This window comes from Falco cherrug, chromosome 8, assembly GCF_023634085.1.
Source record: "Falco cherrug isolate bFalChe1 chromosome 8, bFalChe1.pri, whole genome shotgun sequence".
NCBI classification, from domain to species: domain Eukaryota; kingdom Metazoa; phylum Chordata; class Aves; order Falconiformes; family Falconidae; genus Falco; species Falco cherrug.
Genome location: NC_073704.1, coordinates 7,189,338 through 7,207,891, shown reverse-complemented (window position 1 = coordinate 7,207,891; position 18,554 = coordinate 7,189,338). Strand labels below are relative to the sequence as shown.

Below are 18,554 nucleotides of genomic sequence, written 5' to 3'. Positions count from 1 at the left end.
TGCTTGGAGTTACTTAGTTCAGGCAAGTGTTGCTAATGTGCAGAAGTTAGTGTCCAAATGCGAAAACCCACAAAATTTCATAGCTTTGCATTTACAAAGCAGGAGAGAATTAGGAGTCTGCCCCTGGGGTAATATCAGTTTTAGTGATCTAAAAGCTGTTCCTGTTTCAGGAAGGAGAATTCCCTGACTGTGATTATTTTTTTTTCTTCTGTTTTTTTGTTAATGTAGTCAAACTTTCTACCATTTGGACACAAAAGCTTGTCTTGCTGTCTAAATGATCTGATTAATAATTGCTTGTCTTATTAACAAATGAACCAGATGCAAAAACTTTTTAAACACTAACTGCAGCTTATTGGAAGTCGTTCTTAATATAGTTTTCTTTAGTGACCATTGCTGATTGAGCAAGTATTGGGTGAAAGTGGAGTGGCCTAAGAATGGATGCAGATGCAGATATGACACAGTATGGTTTTAAGAGTGTTTAATCAATCTAGCAGTTGTGGTATAAGGATTTGACAGTCATTTGCTTTACTATTTTGGAAAATATTTAAATTGTCGCAATGAGAATTGCTGTTGTACTGTAATACGTAAAAACCACCATATATTTATATAGCTCTGGTCCATGTAATCAAATAATTACAAGAATTACCAGGAGGTATTTGGCATAGGAGAGCATTATTACTCCTGTGAAAGAATGTTTCAGAAGACCAGAAATACATGAGCTTTGTTTATTAAAAAGCAACACCCCCCCACCCCGAAACAAAAAAGCTCACCCAAGTCAAGTTAATTACAAAGTTAGGAAGAAAGGAGGTATTTAATAGAGTAATTTACTCATTTCAATGATGTTTTCCTATTCCTTAAAGCTGTCCAGTGATTTTGCTGTAAAAAAGATCTTAGCTGGGGAAAGAGCTGAGGCTAAAGGGAAACCTCCGTCCTCTAAATCTCGAGATAAAGAAAGCAAAGAGTCCAAACCAGAAGAACGAAAAAGCCATAGAGATAGAGAGGTAGGCATTTGCAACTTTTGTGGGGTACAAGGGCTACCACTCTTTATGGTTTGGTTTTTTTGGTGTTTGGGTGTTGTTTTTTTAGCTTGCATTTTTGTCTGTGTAAAGTAACTGTGTGACTGAGTTGCTATGTATTGGAATTAATTTTTACTTTTAATTTCTTTTTAGGACAGAGGAGACACTGACATTAAAGACAGAAGCTCAAGCAGAGACAGAAAGCCCAAAGGAGATTTGAAAGAGAGTGAAGAAAGAGAAAAGCAAAATGATAAACAGAAGGATAATGAAGACAGGCACAAAGACCCTGAAAGAGACACATTTAAGGAAGGAGAAAAACAAGAAAGGGAGAGAAACAAAAGCAGAACAACCAAGCAAGGAAGAGAAACAGAAAAAAACAAGGGAAAAGGAGACATAGAGCAAGAAGATGATCTTGAGCATGGTAAAGGACAGGAAAGAGAGAAGAAAAATGGAGGAAGAGAAAAGGACAAACTGAAAGGAAGAGACAAAGATAAGGCTAGAGACAGAGAACGAGAGAAAGACAGAGATAGAGGAAAAGATAAGGAAAGGGATAGACAAAGGGACAGAGAAAAAGATGGGGAGCATTTAAGAGAACATGGAAAGGATAAAGCAGAGAAAAAGGTAATTGAAATCTTCAGAGAATAACTTTCCACATGCTGTGGCAGGGACTGAGCATTTGTTCTAATGACGTTGCGTACTTGTATTTCTGCACGTGTAACAACTAAGTACTTCCTTTAACAGCAGTTACTCTTACGAAGTGAAAGTTTTGGTGTGGATTTGATCTGGTAAGAGTGTGACTGAGGCCATCTGTTAACTTAGTGTCTCTGTCATATATCTTGGCTTGAGCCATCGGAGTCATCTGACAGTGCTTCTTGAACATCTAATAAGCAGTTTCTTTTCTGAAATCTGCATGTCTGAATTCTCCTGATCACATGAGATTGTTTGGCAGAGAGGTGGCATCGACTATTGGAACTCTGTACTTGTATCCTCATGTGCCTTCCCAGTAATGCATGCTGGTGTTGCAGCCATAGCTGGCTTTTAGGGAAGACGAGGTTGAAGAGAGTTCCCTTTGAGCCACGACTAGTCTCTCTTGAGCTGGCTTCTTCTGTAGCAGGACACACAAGATGGCAGTTGCACATTTGTATTTTTTTTTACCTGGCTTTCTAGATTGAGCTGTTTGCTTCCAGCTTGATTTTTTTCTTCTTTTTCTTTCCTTCAAAGGACTGTTGGGAAGCCCATCTAGATTCTTGTGAGGGTGCTCTGTTTGCACTGAACTCCACACGTTACATCCCCATACTTCAGGCCATCTCAGTGTGAAGTCCTGAACTGTCTTAAGAGCCATCTCTTCATTGCCTTTAATTTTGTTCTCTTTATCTTCCCTCTTCCTCCTCAAAACATTTCCTGTTTTTCTTTTCTGTTCTGTTGCATGCTGGTTCATGGTAGAAATTGAGTATTGGTGGACATCAGAGATGCTTCTGTTAGGGGGTAGCTTCATTTTGTTATATGTGAGAAAGCAATTCTGGCAGTACCTGTCTTAAGAATCTAAAGGATTCTTGCCTTCCTGGTTTTTACTCGGAGAACAATGTTTAACTGCTGATCTTGCTCGGTTAGTCTGCTGTGCAGGGGTGGCAAGGTAAAGGGAGCAGGCAGGTGGATACGGTAGATTGATGCACATCGCGATGTGCTCAGTTCTACTCTGTGCTGATTTCCCCTTTCATGGTACTCGGGTAAGTAGCTCACTTCTCAGTACGCTTAATCTGAAGCAATTAATTTCTTTTTAGTCTGCAGATTCTGAGGAATCCACACTTAGAAAAACGCAGAGGCCAACTAAAGACAGCAAGTGCCAGCCAGATAATGAGGTTAGTAGATCTGGGAAGGTGAATATTAAGTGTTGCGGTTTAGAATGATTTGGGAGTCTGCATGAAAGGAATGTAAGATTAAAAGGTAGGTAGATACCTGTTTTACAGCTCGAAAAGTTAATAAAATAGTTGCTTATCTGGTGGTTTGTTTTTTTTGTGTGGTGTTTCTTTGGTTGGGTTTTTTTTTTTTAATTTCTCTGAGCTTGGGAAAAAAGGTTACTCAGTTAATTTCGTTTTCCAAATTTTATTTCTGTGTATGGATATATTGGGTACTTCAGGAAGAATATGTATTTGTTCAAAGTTTTCTGTTTATTCCTCTGAATCTTTCCTCTAAAGCTGTTAGTTTTGGGAGTTTCTTCTACTTTAATGAAGTTACTGTTTTGGAAAAAGAGAGTCCAGCGTTGTGTATGGGCCCATGTTTTGCAGCTGGATGATGGTAGGGCAGAATAGCAACTCACTGATTTGCCTCTGAACAGTAGCCGTTGCTTGTGATACCATTGCGTCTGCATCTGCTGCTTCCTGATGTCCTGAGGCAATTTGGGGAATTCTGGAGCCATATGGCTAAATATTTAAAGAGTGAGACTTCAGTAAATTAACTTAAAGCAGCTCAGGCTAGGAAAAAATAGGCAGGATCCCAAGTCTAGCAGGAGTCTCTGTTGAGAGTCTATGGGCCACTGACATCATTGTATCTTCTACATGAGATGACAAATTTATAGCTATTCTTTGACTGAAATCCAACCAAACTTTTTAAATTATTGGCACTTGGAGGGAGAGCTTATAAAATAGTTTTTAGCCTGAAGCAAATGTTCATGGCCAAGTTAAACTTCCTGCAAATTGGGTCTCTAATGGAAATTCTGAGCCTCATCCCAAACTATCGTAGTGCTCTTGGGCACCACAATAATACACTGGGGCAGTAAAATTTCATTTCCCGTCTTAAGTGCTTTTGGGAGCGATTCCAAGGCATGTGGGTTTATTACCTTAAATCTAGATGACATGCTTTCCTCTACTTGCTTGCGTAACAGTAGACACTGCTTAGTTTTTAGGTGGTGAAAACACAGACTTTAGACCAGTGCATGAAAAATGATCATCATCTTAAGACTGTGGAAGAGAGAAATGAAATGAAAATGTTCCCAATGAATTTTTAGAGCTAGAGAGTTAAGATAGCTGCACAAAGTGATTTAGAGGAAATTCCAGCATGAAATAATTGAAAAGTGCATCTCATGGGCTGGGGTAGATCTTCCTGTCCCCTCAGTAGTTTCACAGCAGGGTAATGCCTTTATTTCCAGGGATTTACCCTGATTTAAACTACTGTAACTCCATTTAAGTCACATGGCAGTGAAACAAGTGTATTAAAAAGAAGGGAAGCAATTTATGTCTTCATGCACATGGAGAGTATTGAATCATATTTTTGTAGTGTCTGCTGCATATTTAATAAATGTTCAGCATCTGTCTTTAGCTTTTTGTAAATACAAGTAAAACACTTCGAAGCAGCCCCTCTCAAGCAGTGGCTGATATGCCAGTACCTAACACATCACGTACTGTTTTCTGCCCTAAGGATTAACCTCCTCTTCTTTTCTCATTTGTTCCTGTTGTGCTCACTTGCCAGTTTCCTCTGGCTCCTAGTCCTGCTGTCTTTATCCTCACGCTCCTAGCCACAGCTTTTCTTTCTTTCCAAGCCTAGCCTTACATCGCTTCACGTTGTAGTGAGCTATTTGTCTTCCACTTGACTTTTATCTTGATGCCTCCATATTTGAATCAGGTCCTTTTTTTTTCAGACACGCTGCTTGACAGCATAAGGACATGGAAATAGCGATGGGGAAAAAGCAGTGGGGAAACGGGAACTCTTATTTCATTTGAGATGTCCACGAATTTCAGGCTGAGTGGCTTTTATGCTGCATTTACTTTAGGGAAGAAATGTATTTAGATTTTTTTTTTTTCTGTATTCTACATGTACAGCAAAGCTATCACTTATTAGTTCCTGGCTTCGTTACTATGAGATTAGGAGTCTTCATATGATTCTTTCTGTATTCATGCAGGTCATAATTTTTCTTGCTGCTAATTATCAGAGGCCAGCTTTAAAATGCTACTGAAATTTTGACAGGTCAGCTTTTTTTTTTTTATAATTTTCTGGTACTGAAGAGACTCTGTATGTTATCCACCATAGTCATCACATGGTATCTATAATTTTCTGGAACTAAAAGAAAGCAGGTATAAGTAGGAATTAAGAGGAGACATTTGGCTAACACATGGCAATCAGAAGACGACTACTTGTTGCTTCAAGGCTAGCTGTTGCATAGGACACTGTCTGTGATCAGAGGGAGTTGAGTTGTATCTTTCAGTGCTCAGTCCGTCTCAGGTAGAAGTCTTGTTTAAAATGGACACTTCATTAGCATGACTTCTTGACCTTGTAAATAATAAAGGTAACTTTGTCTTTTGACAAAAGGTGATGCAGGGCACAGAGCCTCTGAGCGTATGGTGCTGTTTATATGAAAGTGGCTGCAGAACAGGTATGTCATTTACCCCTAAGGCCAAACACGTTGGAAAAGTCTCTTCTATTTTACAGACAGCTGCCGAAACTCTTGGCTAAAGCTTTTTGTAATATCCTGTCACTTTTGGCCACTTCTATAATGACTCTTATTTTTGCCCTACAAACGGTATTGCTCTGGAACTGGTCACCTGAATCAGCCTCTTAAGTCATATCTAATGAACTTCTATTGCTGTTGGAACTCATCTTGACTATATAATGAAACAACTACTGAATGAAAAAGACTTAACTGCCCTAGAAGCAGCAGAGAGAATCATTCCATGGAAATCTGCTGGACATGGCTCAAGTATTTTTGTTCTGGTGCTGTGAGTGACCCTTTCTTTTTGGTGTCAGTTGTTCATAAACTGGCTCACACAATAGAGATCCATCATTAAAATGTGCATCTTAAAAAGCAGGATTTTTCTGGTAGTTCTTCTTGTGTTTGAAAGGTTTTAATTAGCAGAAGCTAACACCAATAGAACACCATCTTGTGAGCCTTCATTTGAGGAAATAATTGCTCGATATTTTTCTAGTATGTTTTATCACCATAGCAGGCAAATTGACCTTACCAAGGAGAGATCTTTCCTTGTTGCTGTTGTACACCAATAAATTCCGTCGGTTAGTAATGATAGCTGTTTTAGCAATAAATATTGGAAATACAGACAGCTTAAGTGAAAGGGCAAAGAAAGTGTTTGAGGGATACATAGCTTTCAGTAAAAGCATTAGAAATGAGCTGTGTTTATTTGTTGAGAAATAGGCTGTTGCATAAAATTATAAAATGTATTTGTATATGTAGTTGTATTTATGTAAAACTTATACACATACATGCTGTTTACAGTATACGTGCAAGTATATCTCCTGGCACTGTAGGTCTAAATAGTGAAGGGTTGACTGAATTGGATTTCTGTTTGCAGACTTAATCCTTGTTTCTTATTAGTGAACTAGCAGTAGATTTGATGAATTTGAGGGGAAAATCACAGTGACTGATTTCTATAATGATTTGTCCCCTTCCCTTGCTTGGGTGGGAGTGTTTTTTCTGCCTTTGACTCTGATGCATGGTGTGGCCATGGCTGGAGGAGATGGATACAAGCATGTACAGCATTAGTAATGTGCAGTGTAAAAGTCACTGACTGAAACTGGACACAACATCCTTTTGTGAATATAGATGTTGGTTGTTGCATGGAAAGGAGAACTAACAGTTTTGCAGGATGTCTTTTCAAAGCGTATTCCTCGTCCTCACCTGCTGAAATGTTAGAAATCATTGTTTTCTTATGTCTTAAAGTGAAAGTCAACCTATTTAAAGGTTAATAACAACAAGGACAAAGCAGCAGATCGGATGGTTTATAGCAGGCTGCTGTATGCTGTCCAAATAGAAGCTTAATTACTCAAAACTGGGAAGTGTGCATACGTCCATCTAGGATTCCACTTCAGTATGTTTTTTCCAGGATGGTGTGAGATGAAGTGTAAGATTTCTTTTTAATGACTCCAGTAACTGCTTTTCAAAGTCTTGAAGCCTATGAATTTTTAAGAAGAATGACCTCTTTTATCTCCCTTTGGAAAGACTCAAATCGTAAATATTGTGGGATTTATGTTTTTGTGTGCTACCATAGTGATTAAATTTTAGCTTTTACTTTGCACCTGTTACCATTGTGCACATGTGGCTATACAAAAATGTTAACTGGTGTTTGTAGTCATTACTTGACATAAATAAATGACTGAATCCACTCCTCCAGAAGCCTCAGCACCTATTCTCAACTCCTTCCCCACCTGTGCTAATAATTACATCACCCAAAGAGCTGCTGAAGTTTGAGTGTACCAGATGTGGCCTGCAGGCCTGTAGAGCCGCATTCTGATGGTACGTAAGCTTTACTTTTGCTCTTTGCATAGTGTTGTAATTGTGAAAGATGGTAGTAATTAAGACTAACTAGGATTAAGATTAACCACTTCAATATTAGCTATGCGTTTTGGACTTCTGCCTATTTTTCTTTATAACATGCCACTATTTCTTAAAGAGTGAAACAAAAGTATGAATAGCTCTGGTTGTGGGTCAAATAATAATTGTAATGATCCAGTGAATATAGCATAATTAAAAACTAGTTTTATGTCAAAGCAGGACCACGTGCTGTCCATTTGGCTAGATTCTTGTGAAGCATAGGATGTAGGGCTTTCTTTTGCCTGATTGAATACCTGAAATTCTGAGCATACACATTATGTTGCAATCATGGAGGTGAAGGAGATACAGTTTCTAAAGGACCTAAACTAACTGTGGAAGCTCACATAGACTGCTCACTTGCCCGTAGAACACCTCCCAACAGCTCAACTTCTCAGTTTATCCTGGTTTGCATACTGTGATTGTCTGTTGTTAATAAGCACTTCCCCTTTGTTTGTCAAGATATTCTTTTGAGCTTGTGGTGCTTTACAGCATATAAAAAAGCAACGTTTGCCTTCAAAGCAAACTTATCACCATGTTCCTGACATGTCAACTTCATTCCTGTCCTTCATGTAGCTGTGTCTCCATGGCCAGTGGGTGCATTGTAAGCTTGTAGAGGTGGATGTTTCTCTTGCGTGGTCACCTAAAGTAGTTTGTGTAAAAATGCCACTCTCCTATATTTTTCAATGTCTTGTGGTGTTGTTTTCCATTAGGACATATATGGTCCACTGGTCCTATATGCAAAATATTATGGAAAATGAATGTTTTTACATTGTTTAATTTGGCAATTTTCTGTTACAGGTTACTGGAACATATAATATTAGCATTTGCATAGAAATGGAAGAGTTTGTAATTCTCGTTTAAGTTACCCATAGGGACATAATCAGCAGGACTGACAATAAATCTTGGATGCAGACTGCATGAATTGTGTATTGGACACAAACTATAAAAAAAGCAGATAAGGAGGAAATCCTGTGAGATGCTAAATGTATTTCAGGGTTTTGGATAAGGTGCAGAGATGTATTATAGGGACAGAAGGCATGGAAACATAAAATGGTATTCTGTAAATCACCTGTACTTCATTGGTTGTGTTCAGAGGCGGTTCCTTCCTGTTTAGCAACAAACATTGCTAATAAGATCAGGGAGTTGGGTAAAAGGACAGGAAAGTTATTAGAAGCATGAGTGGCTTGTTGGAAGCTACTGGTTTATTAGCACGTACAGTAATGTAAGAATCGGGAAGCCCCGCCTGTGTGCATAGTGCGCAGGACCCCATCGCTGGCTCCTTTCTCTGCACCTTCTGCTAGCCTGAAGTGGTGTCAGGGGCTGGACACCCTCCTTCCCACCCTGATCTCATATCCAGGAGTTTTGTTGAGCTGGCAGAAGTCCTCTTTTACACCTTGCACCTTCTCTGAAGGCATTTGGTCCCCAGCTGTGCTTCAGGTCGAGCAAGCAGTAGATCTGTAGTATACCCTGCCTATAGCAGCTCTTACGGATCTGCCTCTGCCTGCTGTTACTATAATGTCATTTTGAACCTTTTCGGAAGGCAAGTGCTGTAGGTGCCTTCAGCCTCTCTGTGGTTACTACCTGTACGTAGGCTCAGTTATTCCTTGCAGTCCAGGTGGCCTTGTCTCCTGGGACCGGCGTTGCTCTCATCTCATGAGAAGCTGCTGCTTATGCACATCTTTTGCCCAACCTCCAGATGAGTGGACCTGCTGATTTAACTAGTTCCTTTCCAAGGATGTATAGCAGTTGATACATGTAACATGCAGAAAGTATTGTCAGTTAGGTGTTCTTGACTTCAGGCAGTGCAAGCTATATCCAGAGAAATAATTCTTGTGTGTGCTTGTTCATTTTCTGGTGTCTCTGAATCACTTCTGGACTAAGGTCAGAGCCCTCCGAAGTGTCGTCAACTTTCCTCCAGTACGATATTTTCCACTTTTGAATTCTTACCCTTCTTACTGTACCAGTTGTACCTTCAGATCATCCGTTACTTGTCTGCTGAACTTTCTGGCAAGACCCATTTCTTAGCTTGTCCAGGGAAGTTGCCATTTGAGTAAAGGACTATGCAAGTGTAATGGCACAGGGTTTTTTTTTTTTTTACCTTTTGCTTCTATTTTGGGGTGAAATTTAAGTCTTCCTCGCAGGTTAAAAAGGAGCTGTGTATCTGGGATAGCTGAAACATAGGGGTGATTGTAAGCATCTTACTCCTTCCGGTAGCTCAGTGGTAGCTAACTAAGCATTGTATCCCAAGACCAGCAGTGGCATCGTAGATGTTCTATAGGTTTCACAAGATTGCTGTGCCTTGGATACTCTTAGTTCACGTTTGGAAGCTGTCTTTACAATAATGAAATCTAATCATATAGGTTAATGGAAAAGGAAATAGCTAGCATTTATCCAGGAAAAATACCTGCAGACTTTGAAGAAAATGGACTTGACACATTATTGACCTTAAATATGTAGGTCAGTTTAAGTGAATATTTTTTTGTGTAATGCATATAGATTAAAAAGTAACACATATAAGTAAATCTTATATATAAAAAGTTATATAAAACTGTATAAATTTGTGGGTGTGTGTTTTTTTGTTTTTAGAGTGAAAGTCCTGCAGGAATATCAAGGCAGCCTTCAACAAAAGGATCAAGGCAACGCGCCAAACCCGGAGGAGAAGGTAACTAGAGGGAGGATATTATTTCTATTAAATGTGCTGGAGGGTTATTGAATAGGAATAACATAAATACTTAAATATCTGTGTTGATTATTTTTGGTGCTTGTTTTGTACTCCCAGTCTGCATTTATGAATCCAATAGGCAATTTTTCTGCATGGATTTGATACATAGAAAGTAGTACTCAGTTCAGTTTGCTCATGTTCCTCGTGCACAATTGCAGGTATACGTTCAGTCTGCTCTTGATATTTATTGTGTTCTCCCTGAATGAGCTTTGTCAGTTGGTCAACAACTATTTCTTTTTCTGCTAGTTTCTCAGGAACTGTTTCTTTGCTTAATGATCTAGCAAGTTTAGACAAATATGCTTTGCAAAACTTTGGCACTCTTTTCCCCTGTTACTGAGGATTAGTGAACGAACAGTATGTCTGAGTCGATGAAATCATTGCATGTTAGCTATTCAGCACAGTATTTTTGTTTTAATAAGACTTAAGATACGTTGTTTAAGGTTGTTTAGTAAGATGAAAGACATTTGTGAGGCAAAATGTGCTTTCCTGTAGGGATAAATCATACAGCCATGAACCCTGAATTTGTAACGTTATCACTCACTAATATTTGGGAAGAGTGCTTTTCCTAAATTTGGGTAGGGAATCCAGATTTCACTTATTTTCTGAGATTTTCATATTGTTTCTCAAGAATCTGAAGTCTTAGCATTAGGTCTGGGGAAAATTTGAGTTTATTAATGAAAAGATCATAATTTGTCAAAAAAGCCTTCAACCAACAAAATAAAACCGTAAAACCAAGACGTGTTCCCTGAGATTAACTAAATACTGGCCAGTGCATGAAAGATTTTCCCTGGGTATTTGTTTGGCAAGCAGTACATTAAACCATTCACGTTGGTGTTAACACTTTCTGGGGTTTCCTCTGTGAAAAAATGGTTGGGTGAATTCAAGATGAGCCAAACCTTTCTGAGTGATTTCCGTAGCCTGAGACACTTACAATATTCCAGGTATAAGGTGAAGGTAAGGTGTTAAGCAAAACCTCTAGCTTACTGCTCATTTGATGATTAGAGAAGATTCCTCTTGAGTATTGAAATAACGGCACATGTTTGTAGATCTTTGACTTTCTCCAGTGTCTGTCATTACAGCTGTGGTCAGCTCTATTGCACCTGGGCTGGCGTAAGCCTAGGACCTCGTGATTTGAGGTGGAACAGGGAGGGTGAACTGGCTGTCATCAGTACTGAATCCTATCCTACGTCATCTTCCACAGTAGCTCAGCCGGCTGTAAGGAACCAAGCTCTGCTCCATTTCCACCGAGAGTGCCAGGGAAGGATGGACAGATACTTATTTGTTACAGGGGAATTACCAGCGGGAAATGAAAATCTGTAAAAGGCCCATCTTTCTGTGCCAGCCAGAGTCACCCCCAGGAGCGGTTTGGCCACCCCCCTGAGTCTTGACAGTAGATGAGGCGGTAGCTTTATAGTCATCTCATCCTTACTTCAGTGCGAAGTCTGTCAAGACTGTCACTTGTGATAACAGAGCTGTGGTACCTCTGCTTGTCCATTAGGAAGTGTATTGATATAAACAGTAACTGTATTGATTGCGGGCCATTTTACCGGCCTTTCGATGACAACCTTTTCTGAGTCTTTGTTGACTGGAGCTATTTGACAGATAGTACAGGCATCCATAAACGTCTCTCCTCATCTGCTTCACACCTGCATTAGTCGTTGCTCTTTGTCTCTTTGGACAAGATTTAAGTGACGATTTAAGTGTTGAAACGGTTTTAGCTGAGTTTAATAGACAGTTGGGTGAGGCTTTGCAAATAAGTGAGTGATTTTATTTCGTCTGTTAAGGTGCTTCATTGCAATTGATTATTTCACCAGCTTTTGAATGTAAGTGTATTAAATACTGTATTTGCATACTAACTAGAAACTAGATTCTCTTCAGAATATTCCGAGTACTTAGTAGTTTCACATCGGGAAGAAAGGAATCTAAACTTAAGACTGATAGCTCTTTATATAATAAAACCAAGAGGAGCTGCCTAGAAAAACACATAGGTAAAGAATAAAACTGGCTGATACCTAGACCTTATACAACAATAACATAACTGCAATTTCTGTCTGTATTTAAATGCCTTTTTCCCCCTACTCTTGTTTCAGTGACCTAATTATTTACTGAGATTCAAATTTTATTTCAATGCTTTTGTGCCCTGGGTACTGATATGTTATTTCTAATGAAGTCGTCACTGTACATCAATCAGTTTAATATCTTTGTTCAGAAGATACGGTAACATTTGTGAATTGATACAGTTTAAAACACCTAATTTTGGCTAAGGACTGGTGCTGTTTAGACTAATGAAGTCTAAAGTGAATAACTTCATACACTTAATCTGCCAGCGTCGCTATTATTTATTTATGTGAAGAGCTTGATGTTACTGTGTGTCTTCCCAAGCACCCGCGTTTTCTTTAAGTTTCTGTTTTATTAGGTTTTCTGTGTGTCTGCAGCAAAACACTGAAGTTATATCAAGACTTTTAGTAATGTTTTCAGAACAATCGGTAACCATATTTTCAAAAGGACTCAGGGAAAACATTAGAAATATGTTTAGGCACTTTACCTTGGGAAAGATCTGGCACTTTGGATATGAATGTCTGTTGACTTAGGAGCTTAATTCAAGTTGGTGCTTGAAAATTGAAAATTTTACGTCGCATCTCAAGTACTTATGTGCTGTGAGGTTTTAATAATTTTGCAGCTGAAAAATACAGTCTGGATTCCATTAAATATAGTCTTATTTTACTACTTAGTGATCCTATAACTTTTTTTATTTCCCAAGGTTTGAATATTTAGTTTATAACCTGAACTGGCACTAAATTACAGCAACCAGACACACCCCATTTTATAGGATTGCCCCTTCCTTAAAATCAGAATCCAGTTTTTCTGATAAATATGGTTAACAGCTTACCCTGTGTTTTGGCTTTAAGGTAAATATTTAAAAATACTCATCTTAGGTGATGCAGGAAGCCAGTACACTCAAATTCCAGTTTACCTAAGTGATAAATACTTTGGGGTATAAGCCCTCTTTTTGTTCTGGTGCAGCAGAACTGCAGTAGGTGAGTAGAGCTCATAGGTTTTCCAGGAAATAATCCAGAGGGTAGTAAAAACTTTTTGGAACTATGCTCAAGCCTGTTGCACGCTGGTCTCTGTAGTTACTGGTGATGATGATCGAAGCTTTCTAGATTTTCTTATGGTAACTGGAAATAAAGGCACACCAGGAGAACACAAAAGGGCTAGTGTCAAGACTAGATTTTAATAAACAAAACTGAAGTGGTGAATGGAAGACTAGTTAAGCAAAACCAGGTATACTTGCTATCCTGGTAATTAAAACAAGTCACAGTAGCATTTGTTTACGTGTTGCTAACAAATCCCTAATGGTATTAGAGAAAATGGTTTGTTGTAGTTTCTTTTTCTTTTTTAATAGTTACATTTATTAGTACTCAGGCAATGACTGCTTTTGTAGTTGCAACATGTCTCGCTGCAAAACTTCATGATGCAAAAAAAATCATGCAGTGGAGACCATTTTTGCTAGTTTAGAAGTTGATTGATATATAAAAAAAACTACGCTCTATTTACTTTGCAGTTGCTCTTAATTGAAATCTGAACAGGCTTCCTTTCAGACACTGAATTACTTTCTCAATGGAAATGGAGTGCTTCACTTTCCACTGTTAGTTTGGCTTTTCTGCTAAGCACACACCTTACGGGTGACTTGAAGCACTGCTGTGTAGGTCAGTGATGAACGTTTAAAAGCTAGTTTCAGTTTTTAACTGACAATTCATCCTGCCCTTAGTTGGCACAGGTAAATGAAATTGCTGGTTGACCTTTCTTTGCTGTGTGTTAATCTCCTCCTAAACTAGTAGAACTCAGCATTTCTGCTGCAATGGCCTGCCTGTCTTTGTGGATGCTTCCTGTGGCATGGCTGGAGGAGTAGATCATCTGCTACTGATCTGTATGTCCTGAAAGCTTCAGCTTTATACTCCATGCACTGATTTTGTCACTGATTTTGGAAGTATTGGATGCTTCAACCCAAGCCTTAGGCAGGGGTCTATCTAGTAAATCTTTTCCCGTGCTATCAAAACTGTTTCCTCATTTGTTCTGGTGGTAGAAATGTTACCTGAGGTGTCCTGGCTGTAGACAGGGGCCCTGTGAATCTGTTCTTTTGCATTACAATTGTTACCTGTTTGCAGATCAGGAGATTTGGAAGTGCTGGATTCGGTTCCTGGGCAGCACTTTGAGTGCCTCTGTTTTAAACACGCATGGTTTCTGTATCTGTAATATTGCCTATTTCTTAATTTATCCTGCTTCTGCTGCATTTTGAGGAGTGTGAGAATTGAACATATTACCCCAAGTGAAGGGGTGTGTGTGTATATATATATATTTAATGATAAGACCAATGCTAAATATTCTACCCATTCTGTACATATCTGACAAACTGAATAGTTTAACGTTTCTTGACCATCTGTGTTCAATGCAGAGGTATATTTTCAGGAATGATGTACAAATGGTGCTGAATCGTCTCTCCTTTGCATCTCTGTCCTGAATGTCTCTTCTACCCGAGCAGATAATTTAGAAATCAGATATATACCTGAATATTTCAACTTTCTTCCACTGTGTGTTACTTTGCTTTCGTCAACATCATCTTATTGCAGCTGGGGAAATTAATTTAAGATATTTGGTAGATGAAATGATCTCCCCCCACCCCCTGGAAAAAAAACCCTGTTTTAAGTAGCATCAGAAGTGAACAGCATTTGTGGACTAGGCTCTATTGCATTACCAGCAAGTTGTGGAGTTCAGCTACCAGAAATGAGCTTTTCTTGCTTGCAATTTCTTAATGGCTTTAGTATGAAATGTGTTCAAAGCTAAAGCCTTTGAAACAAACCGAAGTGCATTATGCATCCCAAGTAATATACAAAAGATATTGTGTATTTTAGCAGCAACTTAGGCTTTATTAGATAAATATTGTATTCTTTCACCAGCTCTCAGGCTAATAAATTATATCTGTAAATAGTTTCTGAATTGAAGAAGTTGGCTTTAGTTTGCAGTAATATAAGGAGTTCAATCCGCAGTTATGTAAAAAGTCTTTGTGAACTCTGAATGTTGTTTATTTACACTCAAGTTGGTTTATTAAACCAGGATAGCCCTTAAATAAATAGTAAGTGTAACAGGTATTTGGCATGGCTTTTTATTTTAAATGGTTATTGTATCTTTGGTTTCATTTGACTATAAACTGTTTTGTTATAGGAACTGTGGAAATGAAGAGCATGGCAGATAGGATTTCAGAGGACAGTGGTGCTAAATTGCAAGAGAAAGCTGAAACAGGACTTGCAGTAAAACAGGAAGGTAAGGAGGATAAAAACTTGACTGCCTTGGAAAGTCTGACTTAAGTGCTTTGGGATTGAGCTTGAATCCATGCAGCTAAATGATTTAAGGAGGGTGATTTACACTTAATCCAACTGCTGCCTTGTGTTTTAATCACATCCTGCGATTAATGTCCTGGTTTGGAAAATGGATGTTCCCTGATAAAAGTTACTTTTATTTTCTGTTTCTTTACTCTTATGCATGTTTTCAAAGACACGGTACTTAGTGTCCCACGGAGAATGCAGGGCTGCTGTGCCTGAATCCCTGGGTGACTGGTGCTATGTAAGAACTGAGTCACTGCATGTTGCCTTTTTGTAAAAATATTTGAGAGTCTTAGTGTTTGCATTTTACAGGATTTCAGAGGAAAATTCCATCTCTGCATTCTTATTTCTCCATATCTTTTTTTCGAGTTGTATATAGCTCCCAAGACATACATTGTTAATGAGGTATTTGTATCCAGCTACAATGTACATGGAGCCATAGAAGCAAAATGTAGGAGGAAGAACTGAGATTTAAGAAAAAAGCTACGTTTTTGTTTTCTCCAGATCCAGATGCTTGACCTAGTTGGGAGAGTTGACAGCACATATGTGGGAGGTCAAAGGCTGTTTCCCAGTCCACCTGTGTCCTTCAGGGCCTCATAGCTGTGTCAGTCTAATGAAATGTAGACAGTTGGCCAAGACATTTGTGTGACCTTACACAACTGAGAGAACTTCCATGCTAATTCCTTTTAATCCTTTGAAGCTGTCTTGTCTATTAGAGTGTATCTGTTATGGAATATAACTTTATATTCCTCTATTTATAATTTGAATGTATGTAAGGGAAGTACCCCCAGGTTCATTAATGATTTGGATTGGATTCTCAAGCGGTATAAGAACCAAATATTTATTGACTGTTCTTTATTTCTCAGCTTTATTCAATAAGATAGTGTAACACAGTAATGCATTGGTGAACCTTAATTTTCTGTAAGCATAAATAGTTATTCATGCATTTAATAGCTTTCACAGTTGGAATGTGAAATCAATTATGGCAGTCGATAAGAACAGTCATTGCAGGTAGCCAAGTTGGATGCTATTTGGAATAGTCATAAGTCAGTGATCACCTGTCCCTTCTTGCTGCGTTCATGTGTCTTTAACTGCAAGTGAAGATTTCCAAAGGAAGAATCATTTATAGGATTTTAAAACTGTTGTTTACTGGCTGAAATAAACTTATTTTCCTGGATCTTCTTGAGTATTATTTCTGCATTCTGCTTCAGTCTTATATTCTGTTTCTGAGCATTCAAGCTCTGAATCTTTCCATTGTGCGGGGTTTTTTTTTTGATGTGGTTTTTTTTTTCTTTCTTTCTTTGTAAATGAGGATTTGTTGCATATCAGTTGTTCTCCCATGGTGTCCTCCATTAGCTCTGCCTGTTGGGGACTGTTTCAACTGCCTAGTGCTTAATGATGGTGACAGTAGGGTTGAGTGTTTATGGGCAAGAAGGTGGTGGTGGCGGGGGCAACAAGGCAGATATCCTGGTGGGAGTCCGTTACAGACCACCCACCCAGGATGAAGAGACGGATGAAACATTCTACAAGCTGCTGGGAGATGTCTCATGATCGCTAGCCCTTGTTCTTGTGGGGGACCTCAATTTACTGGATGTCCGCTGGAAATACAACACAGCGGAGAAGAAACAGTCCTCGGAGGTTCCTGGAGCATGTGGAAGAGAACTCCCCGACCCAGGTGGTCAGTGTGCCAACCCGGGAGATGCCCCGCTGGACCTGCTGTTTACAGACAGGGAAGGGCTGATGGGCAGCGTGGTGGCTGGAGGATGTCTTGGGCATAGCAGGCATGAGATGAGTTCTTGATTCTCGGAAAAGTAAGGAAGGGGGGTCAGCTAGAGCTCAGGCTGGCCGCGGCCATAAAAGATAACAAAAAATGTTTTTACAAATACATTAGCAACAGAAGCAGGACCAAGGATAATGCGCATCCTTTATCGGATGTGGTGGGGAACATTGCCACAAAGTGTGAGAAAGAGGCTGAGGTACTTAATGCTTTCTTTGCCCCTCAGCTGGAAGACAGGGATGAGGAGCAGAATGAAGCCCCCCCAGCCCAGGAGGACATGGCAGTGACCTGCTGCTCCACCTGGACACACACAAGTCTATGGGGCCAGGTGGGATGCACTGAGGGAGCTGGCAGAGGAGCTCACCAAGCCGCTCTCCATCATTTGTCAACAGCCCTGGCGAGCCAGGGAGGTCCCAGCCGACTGGAGCCTCAGCTGTGTGCTCATGCCCTTCTGCCGTTACGGGGGTACCACTGTCTTTAGACACGTGCACATAAATGTACTCACTGTGGCAAGAAGGGAGGATAGCTGTATGTTGTGGTCACTCTAGAAGTGTGGGACTGTATGAGGCTTTTTCTGATACTGATGATTATGTAAAATTTTCCTGAGCCTTTTAAAATTCTATAATGAGCTTTTTTGGGCATTTCCTTGGTGCAGTTTATCTTCTCACAGTTTTTGTAATTATGTTAAGATGCGCTTCTCTGTGGAGGAGTAATGACAGGCCCCTTTCTAAAGTTTATCTCAGAGTAACCTTAAGACATTGTCACTCATTCAGCTGAGCTGTCACAGCCACCTACCACCCATCCGCAGAGAACTGGCGTATAAGTAAAACCTGAACGTCCTTTCCACTGGCTTGGCACGGGGGCTGGGAGGGCAGCATCTCAAACAGCCGTGCGGATCCAGCTCTTCAGGCAGCGCGGGAATGCGTGTGCTAACGGGAGGGAGCGGGGCGTTGAAGGCAGGAGTGCTCATGTGGTGTCAGTGCCACTTCACCCTCGCAGAAGGGTTTAGGAAACTACTGAAACTCTGTTTAGTTTGTCACTGCATCCCATCCTGGAAACTGGTCCTTGCAAGATGCTTAGGCACTGTCTTGTTTGCTTCTGTAGCTGGTCCATGGTAGGCTTTGGTTGGCTAATTGTGCATTAGATTTATACTCCAGTGGAATTAAATGGAAACTGAGCATTGAAACTACTTGAAAATCACAGTTGCTGCCCTTCCGTAACTCCAAACCTACCTTTGGAGTAGGTTAGTCAGAAAAGAGCTAGAGATATTTCTTCCACAAGGTTTTCAAGGGTTTAGGGGGTACTTGGGACTACTTAAAAAAAAAAGTATTGCATTCTGTGA

At 39.6% G+C, this 18,554-nt stretch overlaps 1 protein-coding gene across 3 annotated transcripts in view; it reads left to right on the top strand.

Annotated features, from left to right (window-relative positions):
- Positions 1 to 18,554, top strand: part of TRAF3IP1 (TRAF3 interacting protein 1) — a 45,502-nt gene that overhangs the window by 6,423 nt on the left and 20,525 nt on the right. For all 3 annotated transcript variants that reach the window (XM_055719020.1, XM_055719019.1, XM_055719021.1), the window contains 5 exons: positions 861 to 1,001; positions 1,170 to 1,637; positions 2,798 to 2,875; positions 9,919 to 9,994; positions 15,278 to 15,376. In XM_055719020.1, the coding sequence (XP_055574995.1) occupies positions 861 to 1,001; positions 1,170 to 1,637; positions 2,798 to 2,875; positions 9,919 to 9,994; positions 15,278 to 15,376 (862 nt within the window). The remainder of the gene's footprint in view (positions 1 to 860; positions 1,002 to 1,169; positions 1,638 to 2,797; positions 2,876 to 9,918; positions 9,995 to 15,277; positions 15,377 to 18,554) is intronic.